The sequence below is a fragment of the Oncorhynchus keta genome, chromosome 31 (assembly GCF_023373465.1).
Source record: "Oncorhynchus keta strain PuntledgeMale-10-30-2019 chromosome 31, Oket_V2, whole genome shotgun sequence".
NCBI classification, from domain to species: Eukaryota; Metazoa; Chordata; class Actinopteri; order Salmoniformes; family Salmonidae; genus Oncorhynchus; species Oncorhynchus keta.
Window position 1 is genome coordinate 17,288,011 of NC_068451.1, and position 12,557 is coordinate 17,300,567.

Genomic DNA, 12,557 nt, shown 5'->3' on the forward strand with positions numbered 1-12,557 from the left:
CGAAAACACAAAACACTATGACCAAGGCGTGACAGTAAGGAGGAATCAGGAGGATAGGATTGGAGGGTGAGGGAGAGTTTTTTTAATGCGTCTCTGTGTGTGGAGTAAAGGTGGTCTCAAGTTTTTTTCCTCTGGTCACACGTGACATGCTGGGCATGTCACAGTCATTAGTGAGGAGAAACGGCACCTTTAAGTCAGCTCAAATAATTTCCCTTTCCACTGCAGTAGGCAGCTATCTACCTGCTTTGTTTGTAGTCTCAGCACTTTCATAAGCAAGCTGTCAATGTTCAGGGCTCATTGTTCAGACAGAATGCCACCCGCTCAGGCCGTTTGACAACAGAACTGCTTTACTAGCATTTAGTGAGGGTTAGATGAGACTGGGAGTCTGCAGTCTGCATTCTCCCTCCATTCATTATGTAGACCTTTCCTACCCCAGAGAGGTACAGCCCTGGCAATTAAGGACACCTGCACCATGTCAGATATAGAGTTTATTCAATTTCGATTTTGCATCCCAATATTGCACTTTATATATATCACAGAAGACTGACATATAACAAAACCATTTGACATACACTACTGGTCAAAAGTTTTAGAACACCTACTCATTCTAGGGTTTTTCTTTATTTTTACTATTTTCTACATTGTTGTATAATATTGAAGACATCACAACTATGAAATAACACATATGGAATCATGTAGTAACCCAAAAAGCATTAAACAAATCAAAAAATATTTTATATTTGCCTTGATGACAGCTTTGCACACTCCCTTTTCTCCCCAATTTTGATATCCAATTGGTAGTTACAGTCTTGTCCCATTGCTGCAACTCCCATACGGAGTCCTCCAAAACACGACCCAGCCAAGCCACACTGCTTCTTGACACATGCTTTCTTTACCCGTAAGCCAGCCGCACCAGTGTGTCAGAGGAAACACCGTACAACTGGCAACCGAAGTCAGCATATATGCGCCTGGCCCTCCACAAGGAGTCGCTAGAGCGCGATGAGACAAGGACATCCCGGGCCGGCCAAACCCTAAACTAACCCAGACGACGCTGGGCCAATTCTGCTCCACCTCATGGGTCTCCTGGTCGTGACCGGCTGCAACACAGCCTGGGATCGTACCTGGGTCTGTAGTGATGCCTCTAGCACTGCGATGCAGTGCCTTAGACCACTGCGACACTCGGGAGTCGGAGTTTACATTTTTTTTGTTTATTAATTAGGAAATTAGGAAAAATATGAACATTCCACCCATTAGGCCACTAGGTCATTTGACTGCAGGAAAGGGCTACGGTAGGATAGGATAGGCCTTCGTCACTATAAATGGCCACAGAGGGTTATGGCTCTATCATTACCATTAATTCAACTTTGAAGAGAAACTATTGCATTCATATGGATTTATTCCATAGGCTGCACTATTATAGTGTGTTTGAGCTTATAATGAGTGTCTAATTGTTCAATAATAGCTAAGACAGAGGAAATTAATAGGCTGCCTATGGAGCGTGGGAGAACAGGGATACATACGGTACATAACAGTGTAATTGACAGAAAAATACATTTCCGTTGTGTATTTCTATCCATTGCATGAGCAATTTGAAAATCATTCAGACAGTGAACTTTGAGTAAGGCTTGCCTTCACTAAATTAGGTTTCTTTGTGATGCTGTTTTTTTCCCCCGTCATTCACAATGCTGTTGCATAACACAGTGTAATGGCCTCATAACTGTCATATCGGCCATTTTGCTGTTATGGATGTCAAACCCAGCCAAGCCAGTGCTGCAGCATATCTACATGACAAGCCTCATATACAGTTACATAAACTAAAGGCAGTGTTTTTGTTGTTTTCATAAGCGAGTGGAGTGGAGCCAAGCTGCCCCCTTTCCTCTAGCTCTAATCCCTCTTACTGGGTGTAGTGATAAGCATGTTTGACTTGGCCCACATTTCCTGTGTTGTTTCTGCCTTGCCAAACCATGTGACTCCCAGTCCCTGTAGAGATGGATAATCTGAGTGATGCCTGTTAGGCACTGCTCTCCTCCTGGACCAAGCAACAGAACAGCAGGGAAGGAAAACAAAATGCCCGCTTTTCAATTGCTTTCCTCCCTCCATTTTCTCCTTTCCTCTTTCCCCAACCTCTTCCCCCTCATTAAATGTTTTGCTGCTCATAGATAGATAGATCTGTTGGTGAGAGCTGGTGGCTTTGTTGACATGCTTTGCCGTCTCACCTCTCCATGTGATAGGATTGAACGCCATAGGGCCACTGGTGACATAGCCATCTCTGACCCCAGCCCATTGGCCTGCTGAAAGCTGTGATAAACTGTGCCGATGCAAGCTGTAGCCAATCAGATCAGACGGTGTTTGTAGATTGAGGAGGGTGGTGGATAGTTGCTGTACACCAGTTGAAGGCTATTGAGATGCAGCCCAGTTGTCAGGGACACAGTCTTTGGAGCTTACACTAATTACCTCTGAAGAAAGAAAAAAAACTAGTGTAATTATATTGTTTACTAAGATCCATCTTTGTTTTCTAAGAAGTGGTAGTTATCAATACAAACCAATTTGATAATATTATTCCTGTTATTTCTGATATTGTATGGGAGGTTTTGGCTTGGACAGGACTTCCTTTACATACCTTACTCCTGTTATTGTGGTAAACGTATCTTACCATATATGATGATTAGATGTGTTGATCACTAAGCAAGGCGACACCATTGTTGTGATTCCTGTTGACAGAGTTATTGTTTTGCTGGCCGGTGCCACAGACTACACTGTCCTGATTAGGGGCTGATATTTCACACACACACACACACACACACACACACACACACACACACACACACACACACACACACACACACACACACACACACACACACACACACACACACACACACACACACACACACACACACACACACACACACACAACCCAGCCAGTGAATCATATATCGAAGGAGGACCCTCACTGATGATGTGATAATTATTGTTTTCTCCCAAGGGATTCTGGGATAGACATCACACACACCTACAGGTTTTCTAATTCCTGTCTGATCTCCTCCAGAACCTTGATCGCCACGGTGTAACTCTACCTCTCTCCTCTTTCATTATAGCATGTTCACATGCTGAAAACTTTACCTCAGAAACAATCATCACAAAACAAACCCTTTATTTATGTTACTCCTAAAAAAAAAGCATAGGTTAGTAGGATATCTATCAGGGTCCTCAGAGGAACATACTGCCCTCGAAGCTACGTCAGTATGATCGCCTATGGAAATGTTTTAATTTTGTTCAAGGTTTTCTTTAAGATAGGGCCTACTACAAGGGTTGTTGTTTATGGGACTCATAACTACTGCTGCCAGTTAAACTTCTCTGCCTCTATGTGTGAATGTCTCTGTCTGTTGGTGTCTCTCCTTGGATGTACTGTACACCAAAGTGATTGACAGTGTTTCCATATAGATGGTGTATTTCATTACCTTGTAGAGGCTATGTCAAGTTTGCTGTTGTCTGTCCTGGGAGAGGAGCTAGTGGAATGAAATGAAATGGCTGGAGCCGGAACGATTCCCTTTGAGGGAAGAAAGGAGTGCTGAGAAGAACCTTGTATCGCTGCTTCAGGCTACTCTGACAGGCCTTGTCTACAGGAAAGACTGACGGACTTTAGTTTACATACCATAGATAGTACTTTACATACCATAGATAGTACTTTTGGAGTACTTGTTCATCCATTTACACTATCTTCTCTAAATAATATGTGCTTACCTCATGTTTTTGATTCTCCATGCTTTATAAAGTTGATGATATAGCAACGTAGTAGGCAGGGAAATCTGTGACTGGTATACAGGTATACAACATCTTCATAACCATTGTGGTGTTTTTGTTAACTCGCAGGTGCTGCATACTTCTATAGTGTTTCTCCTGCATGTTTGATACCTGGATTAGCTTAGTGAACTTTGTACTGAACTTGTTTATAAATAAACTAGACAGTTGTCTAAATCCTATGGTTAGACGTTTAATTGGCTTTCACACTTTGGCGTAGGTTCCTTTGATTTAGGTCAGTGTCTCATAGGATAAGGTTTAATCATGTGTAGGTCATCTTGTGTAAGCAAGTGACCCACTTCACTTTACAGCATCAACAGTGTTTGTATTGTGAAATTGCTGTCTGATATTGTGTGTAGAAAGTTACCACATCTGGGTCAAATACATCATGTCAAATACTTTCAAATATTTGAGCTGTGCTTGATTTCGTTTGCCCAGGCCTACAAGGGAACCAACGGATTAGTCCCAAAAGTGCAAACTCCAGTTAACACATATCATTACACATATTATCTATTTGATGTTTGATCAATGACAGCATATCTCATTCAGAATTATGTCCAATTCATATTCCTGTTATAATATTGTTGTGTGTTATTATAAAACAATCAAATATTGTTGAAATGGTTTGTTAAATTGAATTGTTAATGAGGACCTTATTAAGTTATTGATCTCTCCTCCAATAAATCATAGCCAGAGTATAGAATATGCCACACCAAGAAAATGTTGCATTCACTCTACATCATTATCAATAGCTGCTGTGCTGACTGCTGACATAACATCATATGATGAGCTGTTTTGTTATTGGCAGCAATGTCTATGTACTGTATCTTTTGACACATGTGTATTTACAAGGTCATTTTTCCCACTTCCTGTTGCTTGACCATGTTATTACTAAATATGTGGTGTTTCTGTGTTATGACTGACTCCATAATTCCTGTTGTTGTTTTGTTTTGAACAGACTGAAGAACAAATCCCAGTCAGTGGATATTGCCACTCAAGGATTCTCCCCTACCCTGGTGCCAGCCTCACCTCACAAGACTGAACCACCTGTTACCAAGACAACCACGTTGGGGGTGCAGCAAAACAATGCAACCAATTCCCAGAGAATCTGCAGTCCACGGTGCGGCGAGCTGAGACGCGGCTACACCATCGGTAAATGAAAAGTGCTAGAATTCTGATCTGCCCATCTGTGTGGTCCATGTTCCATGTTCCTCCATTTGGCTTTCCTCCGGGACACGAGTCTGCGGCAGGAAGAGGAAGGGATGTTGGAGGGTTTGTGTGTGTGTGTGTCTGTGCGGGCGCGCGCGTGTGTGTGTGTAGATGCTTTGTAAGGCGACTGACTGATTGAACCTCAAGATAGCCTCGTTGCCTTGAGTCACAATAAATCATTTTTGGGGAGAGCTGGTTGGTGCTTGTGGCAGCTATAGGCTACTTTATATTTATGTAGGAATATATTTAGCTATTGTCAGAGGTGTAGTAATGACACTTGAGGGAGCACACTTTCTGAGTTGGTCAAATGAGTTTGGGGAGTTCATAATGTAATGCACACACTATCTCTGAATCATTCTGCCTCTGAAATGTGATTGCCCATTGACGTCACTACTTTTGTCAGCTAGCTTCAAGGATGGACATTGTACTGCCAAGGTGTTCTGCATGTGTCAGACTTTTAATGAATCATTTGGTTTAACCTTGTACACACACACCTTATACATCTTAACCCGCTGTTAATAGAGAGATGATTGGCTGTTGAATCATACTGACACCAATGGAAAGGTAGGAGTGCAATGTAAGTCAGTCGGTCAGTCAGTCAGTCGGGGCTGATGAATGGTGAATTGAATCAATTCAGTTTGCTATTATATATTGATCTGATGTAAGAAGAGGTCCATTCATGACCAGACAGTCTCAGCTGATGTAACAACACTCTTTAGTCTTCAATAATCATTTACCCAATTCTGTAACTGTGAAATGACCATATACCGTGTTTGTGTTATCTCTGTAACTGGCCAAGTTATTCTAAAAGAATTGTGTACAGGTCCGCCGACCGTCCCGTGTGCCCCCCCAAAAAAAAAAATATTGGGGATGCCTCTCCTGGCCATGCTGCTTGGTCCTTTGGTGGTGGGTAGTTCTGTCACGATAGTCGTGGTGGAAATGGCCGGACCAAGGTGCAGCGTGGTGAGCATACGTTTTCCTTTATTTATGTAAATGTCGCCAACAAAACAAGAAACAAGGAAATGGCCGTGAAGCTTACTAGGGCTGTAGTGCCACTAACAAAGACAACTACCTACAAAATACAAAGGAAAAAAGGCTGCCTAAGAATGATTCCCAATCAGAGACAATGACAGACAGCTGTCCCTGATTGAGAACCATACCCGGCCAAAACATAGAAACAGAAAGATAGAAATAAAGAAACTAGAATGCCCACCCAAGTCACACCCTGGCCTACCCAAAATAGAAAATAACAGCCTCTCTATGGCCAGGGCGTGACATTAATGTTCCCCAGAACACCGTATGTCTACAGCAGTTTTCCTTCATTTAGCCTTTACCTATTTCATTTGTAATATACTGTATAATAAGTTGTGTCAACAAGGCGTTTTCCCAATGGTCTCTTGAGCTCCTGACTCTACAACCTGATTCCTTAGCAGCAGTGTCGGGGGTTACGCTTTTCAAAATTAATATGTTACATAATCGGATTACTTTTAATGAGTAACGGAGTAAAGTAACATGTTACTTGTTCAAATTGGGTAATATTATTACAGTTACTTTGTCAAACAACACCTGCGTTACTTTCAGAATCATATCTCTACCGGGATGGGTGTTTCCATGATCCAATCTTGACTTGTTTCCTCATTTAGTTTTCGAGTAAGTGGAGAGTCTGTTTGGAGAAATGTCATGACAGCTGCTGTCCATAGAAATGTACACCTCTGATCTTTGCCATTGATCGCTTCTTTGATAGCAAAGCCCATAGAGGGCTTTCCTGTCTAGTGGCAAGTGTGCCCTCTATACATCTCTATGGGTTCATGTTCGTGCGCTCTATAACCAGAACTGCCGGCTTGATATGAATGAAAATATAAGAAATTTGTACAGATGTTTGGCTTACAGTATACTGTAGATGGATAATTTAGCAGCCCATATATAGCTCAGCACTTGTAGACTAGCACAGGAAAGCAACGCCACAGATGAAACCAGTGATCAGACCTGAGTTAGTAAGTAGCCTATCCTTGGTAGAGCACGCGCGGCTCTCCTTGCTCCCTCCGACAGTCAAACAAACTGTGAGATTGTGAAATTTGTTTCATGAAAGTAACACAATGTGATATATGGCCAATATACCACGGCTACGGGCTGTGTCCAGGAACTCTGCTTTGCGTCGTGCATAAAAACAGCCATTAGACATGGTATATTGGCAATATACCACACTTCCTCTGGCCTTATTGCTTAAATTTAACACGTTTCTTTCCACACAAAGTAATATTGTAAAATAACATGTTACTTCGTGTTTACTTTTCAAATAACTAATCCCAACACTGCTTAACAGCAGGGTTAAATCATGCTTAATGTAAAACAATGCTAAGAGCTCTTTGTGCATTTATTGTGTCCTGTCCTTGAGCTTATGTGGTTAATTATCAATGTAAATGAATACAGTTGAAATCCCTGCTACAGTGTAAGTGCTCTGCTACTGGAGTAGTGAGGGTATGGATGTTAAAAGAGTGTCAATAGTGTGTGGGTCCTTTATTGGCTTGTTTTATAATATATAATCTCTGGTGACAGATATAAACATACATCTACATGCCATTAAATATAAAGACAGTTAGCTAGTTAGCTGGCGCTAACAAGATTTGGTTCTAGGTTGCGACATTAGGCCTATATAATGGGTAAGTAACTAGACATTAACTAGTGACGGTCCCTCATTCTAAACCCCTATCTTGATGTGCTTTATAATCCACCCTTCAGGCTAAAGCAACATATCCAGCCAGCCCATTTGGATCCTATCATGCTAATTTATTCTAATAGGAGAATAAATAATAATGTAGCCTAGGGGGACATGACAGCTTTTTGTGCTGTCTGTCTGTGACAGAACCTACCTCCTGACAGAGCTGTCATTACACCATCAAGATGTTTTAATAGCCACACAATCAATGAGCCTCCAACCAGGTTCAACACTTGAATTTTCACTGATAGTCTGAGATGAGTGAGGCGACGGTGGCACTGATTACGCCCCAAATGACACCATATTCCTTACATACTAAACAACTTTTATGGGCCCTGGTCAAAAGTAGTGCACTATATAGGGAATAGGGTGCCATTTGGAGTGCTGGCACTGAAGGATCTGGCTGAGTAGGAGTTGTAACCACCTGGAAGTGCCTGGAAGGGTGCACAGCCTTAAGAGTCTGTCAGTGGGAAGCTGGAGCTAATGGATTCTGAGAGGGTTATTCACCTTGTACTTTTGTAGCGCTCCTTTCTCTCTCTCTCTCTCTCTCTCTATCTCTATCTATGTATCTATCTATCTCTCTATCTCTCTCTCTCTCTCTCTCTCTCTCTCTCTCTCTCTCTCTCCGTCAGTCTGACTCGTTATTCCATAATGTATTAGCCGTGTCTCTGACCCATGGGGTTTGTTTTGGGAATCTGTCTCAAGGACAGTAGAGGCAACAAATTTGTGCATTGCTCCAACCTTGGCCACAGTGTGAGGTGAGATGTATTATCACAGTACAGCACTGCTGTTTGACTTATCTCTGTGGACACATAGACTACACAGAGAGAGAGGACAGCGGTGCATGCTAACACAAATATTATGGTCTGAACGAGTGAGCAGGCTGACTATTATTAGGGCTGACCTGGTGGCCAGTCATTCTGGGGAGACAGAGTCACAAGGCCCTCTCTAAAGGGTCTGACAATTCTTTGTGTGTGCGTGAGTGTGTGCATCAGGCGTGTGTGTGTGTGTGTGCGTGTGTGTGTGTGTGTGTGTGTGTGTGTGTGTGTGTGTGTGTGTGTGTGTGTGTGTGTGTGTGTGTGTGTGTGTGTGTGTGTGTGTGTGTGTGTGTGTGTGTGTGTGTGTGTGTGTGTGTGTGTGTGTGTGTGTGTGTGTGTGTGTGTGTGTGTCAGGTTGCGATTTGGCTGCTACTGTTAACTGGAACAATGTCAGGATTTCTGCTATCTTTACATGCCCGTTTATAAATTCTACTTGACTAGCTAGAGATGCTGCTCACCGTTATGGTTGGTGACAGTTATAGTCACTGCTTTAGGCAGAACATGAGTGTTCCTTTCTCCTCGTATTTCTTCTAACTGTCTAAGGGGGTTTGTTGCTTGTGTTTACCCATAGTAGCAGTTGCCAGGGGCGGCAATTACAGTATGTACACAACTGCTTGTCATCTCTCACTGACACTGTATGCATTGGGACAGTTACTTTGAATTGGGACAATTCACTGTTTCGAAAGTATATACTGTATATTTTTTATTGGTATCTTCGATTGTAAGTAATTCATTTTTCAGGCCTGTTTTGGCAGCCTTACCATTATGATGTCAAGGTGAAGACGCACACTTATCCAGGTTGTGGACCAGAAATGTCACAATGATAACACTAATGTCCTAACATCCTTCCACTGCTCTGTCGTTGTGTGCTATATAAGGAACACAGTGCCATTTGGGACACAACCAAAATGTCTAGCCCAGTAGGACCATCAGTAGGGCAATCAGTAGAGCCATCAATAAGGCCATCAGTAGGACCATCAGTAGAACCATCAGTAAGGCCATCAGTAGGACCATCAGTAGGGCAATCAGTAGAGCCATCAGTAGAGCCATCAGTAGAGCCATCAGTAAGGCCATCAGTAGGACCATCAGTAGAGCCATCAGTAAGACCATCAGTAGGGCCCTCAGTAAGACCATCAGTAGACCATCAGTAGGACCATCAGTAGGGTCATCAGTAAGACCGTCAGTAGGTCCCTCAGTAAGACCATCAGTAGACCATCAGTAGGACCATCAGTAGGGCCATCAGTAGACCATCAGTAGAGCCATCAGTAGAGCCATCAGTAAGGCCATCAGTAGGACCATCAGTAGAGCCATCAGTAAGACCATCAGTAGGGCCCTCAGTAAGACCATCAGTAGACCATCAGTAGGACCATCAGTAGGGTCATCAGTAAGACCGTCAGTAGGTCCCTCAGTAAGACCATCAGTAGACCATCAGTAGGACCATCAGTAGGGCCATCAGTAGACCATCAGTAGGGCCATCAGAAAGGCTGGGGAGACAGAGTTAGAGACAGAGTAGGGCCACCAGTAGGGCTGGGGAGACAGAGGCTGGGGAGACAGAGTTAGAGACAGAGTAGGGCCACCAGTAGGGCCTTCAGAAAGGCCATCAGTAGGGCCATTAGAAAGGCCATCAGTAGGGCCATCAGTAGACCATCAGTAGACCATCAGTAGGGCCAGTATAGCCCATAAGGGAGGAAAGGTCAAAACTCTGATTCATAGGTCTACATTATGTGATGACCTGAGGTTTTCTCTGACCAGACATATGTTGATATTCACTTACTGTAGACTTACTGTAGCAGGGTGGTTGTGATTCCCTTATGGTTTTAGCTATAGCAGGGAGGTTGTGATTCCCTTATGGTTTTAGCTGTAGCATGGTGGTTGTGAATCTCTTATGGTTTTAGCTGTAGCATGGTGGTTGTGATTCACTTGTAATTTTAGTTGTAGCAGGGTGGTTGTGAATCCATTATGGTTTTAGCTGTAGCAGGGAGGTTGTGATTCCCTTATGGTTTTAGCTGTAGCATGGTGGTTGTGATTCACTTTTGGTTTTAGCTGTAGCATGGTGGTTGTGATTCACTTATGGTTTAGCTGTAGCATCGTGGTTGTGAATCCCTTATGGTTTAGCTGTAGCATCGTGGTTGTGATTCCCTTATGGTTTTACCTCTAGCATGGTGGTTGTGAATCCCTTATGGTTTAGCTGTAGGAGGGTGGTTTTGATTCCCTTATGGTTTAGCTGTAGCAGGTTGGTTGTGATTCCCTTATGGTTTTAGCTGTAGCATGGTGGTTGTGATTCCCTTATGGTTTTAGCTGTAGCATGGTGGTTGTGATTCCCTTATGGTTTTAGCTGTAGCAGGGTGGTTGTGAATCCATTATGGTTTTAGCTGTAGCAGGGAGGTTGTGATTCCCTTATGGTTTTAGCTGTAGCAGGTTGGTTGTGATTCCCTTATGGTTTTAGCTGTAGCAGGGAGGTTGTGATTCCCTTATGGTTTTAGCTGTAGCATGGTGGTTGTGATTCACTTTTGGTTTTAGCTGTAGCATGGTGGTTGTGATTCACTTATGGTTTAGCTGTAGCATCGTGGTTGTGAATCCCTTATGGTTTTAGCTGTAGCATGGTGGTTGTGATTCCCTTATGGTTTTAGCTGTAGCAGGGTGGTTGTGAATCCCTTATGGTTTACCTCTAGCATGGTGGTTGTGAATCCCTTATGGTTTAGCTGTAGGAGGGTGGTTTTGATTCCCTTATGGTTTTAGCTGTAGCATGGTGGTTGTGAATCCCTTATGGTTTTAGCTGTAGCAGGGTGGTTGTGAATCCCTTATGGTTTACCTCTAGCATGGTGGTTGTGAATCCCTTATGGTTTAGCTGTAGGAGGGTGGTTTTGATTCCCTTATGGTTTAGCTGTAGCAGGTTGGTTGTGATTCCCTTATGGTTTTAGCTGTAGCAGGGAGGTTGTGATTCCCTTATGGTTTTAGCTGTAGCAGGGTGGTTGTGAATCCCTTATGGTTTTAGCTGTAGCAGGTTGGTTGTGATTCCCTTATGGTTTTAGCTGTAGCAGGGTGGTTGTGATTCCCTTATGGTTTTAGCTGTAGCAGGGTGGTTGTGATTCCCTTATGGTTTTAGCTGTAGCAGGGTGGTTGTGATTCCCTTATGGTTTTAGCTGTAGCAGGGTGTTTGTGATTCCCTTATGGTTTTAGCTGTAGCATGGTGGTTGTGATTCTCTTATGGTTTTAGCTGTAGCATGGTGGTTGTGATTCCCTTATGGTTTTAGCTGTAGCAGGGAGGTTGTGATTCCCTTATGGTTTTAGCTGTCGCATGGTGGTTGTGAATCCCTTATGGTTTTAGCTGTAGCAGGGTGGTTGTAATTCCCCTATGGTTTAGCTGTAGCAGGGGCCAGCTTTGTGTGGGAGTGGCCCGTGGCCTATAGAGCCCCATGCATTTTGGCAGTACAGCAGTATAGCCGGCCCCATGCAGCCCACTCTCCCGTGCTAGCTGGTCATGCCAGCAGAGCCTCTTCTGTGTGTTGAGATAGCAGCCAGCTTGGCTGAGGCTGGTCACGTAACATCAGGGAGCTCAGGTCTCAAACCAGCCCTGGGCGGGAGTCAGTGGAGCCTCTCACGGAGACCTGTTTCTGTGTAACCCTGTCTGTGTCCTGCCTCCCCTAAGGCCTTTCCTACCTACTGTAACTACCCACCTTCACCACCCCAGCTGTGCTCCGCACATCCATGTGGCCCAACAATGTGATCCTACGTCAGGCGGAGTCCTGGAGACTCTCCCCCACCCCAGGACAAGTCCAGGGTTTAAGGCAGACTGCAGGAAGGTAATCCTGTATAAGAACCTTCCATCGTTAAGCCTCTCAGAGCAGAGCAGGACTCTCCACATTACACACTGGTATGGTCAGCCACAGTGTTTGCCTGATGATAAGAAATACCCACAGGAGGCAGGACACAGAAAGACGTTGTAACATTTTGCTGGCTGCATCACATTGGATTTTTGCTTTCCAAAAAAATCAACAATCCAAAATAGTTTT

At 43.6% G+C, this 12,557-nt stretch overlaps 1 protein-coding gene across 4 annotated transcripts in view; it reads left to right on the forward strand.

Moving 5' to 3' along the window:
* The window catches only part of LOC118364567 (oxidation resistance protein 1-like), a 212,208-nt gene that overhangs the window by 117,978 nt on the left and 81,673 nt on the right, over window positions 1-12,557 (forward strand). For all 4 annotated transcript variants that reach the window (XM_035746214.2, XM_035746213.2, XM_035746216.2 and 1 more), the window contains exon 3: window positions 4,760-4,953. In XM_035746214.2, coding sequence (XP_035602107.2) covers window positions 4,760-4,953 — 194 coding nt within the window. The remainder of the gene's footprint in view (window positions 1-4,759; window positions 4,954-12,557) is intronic.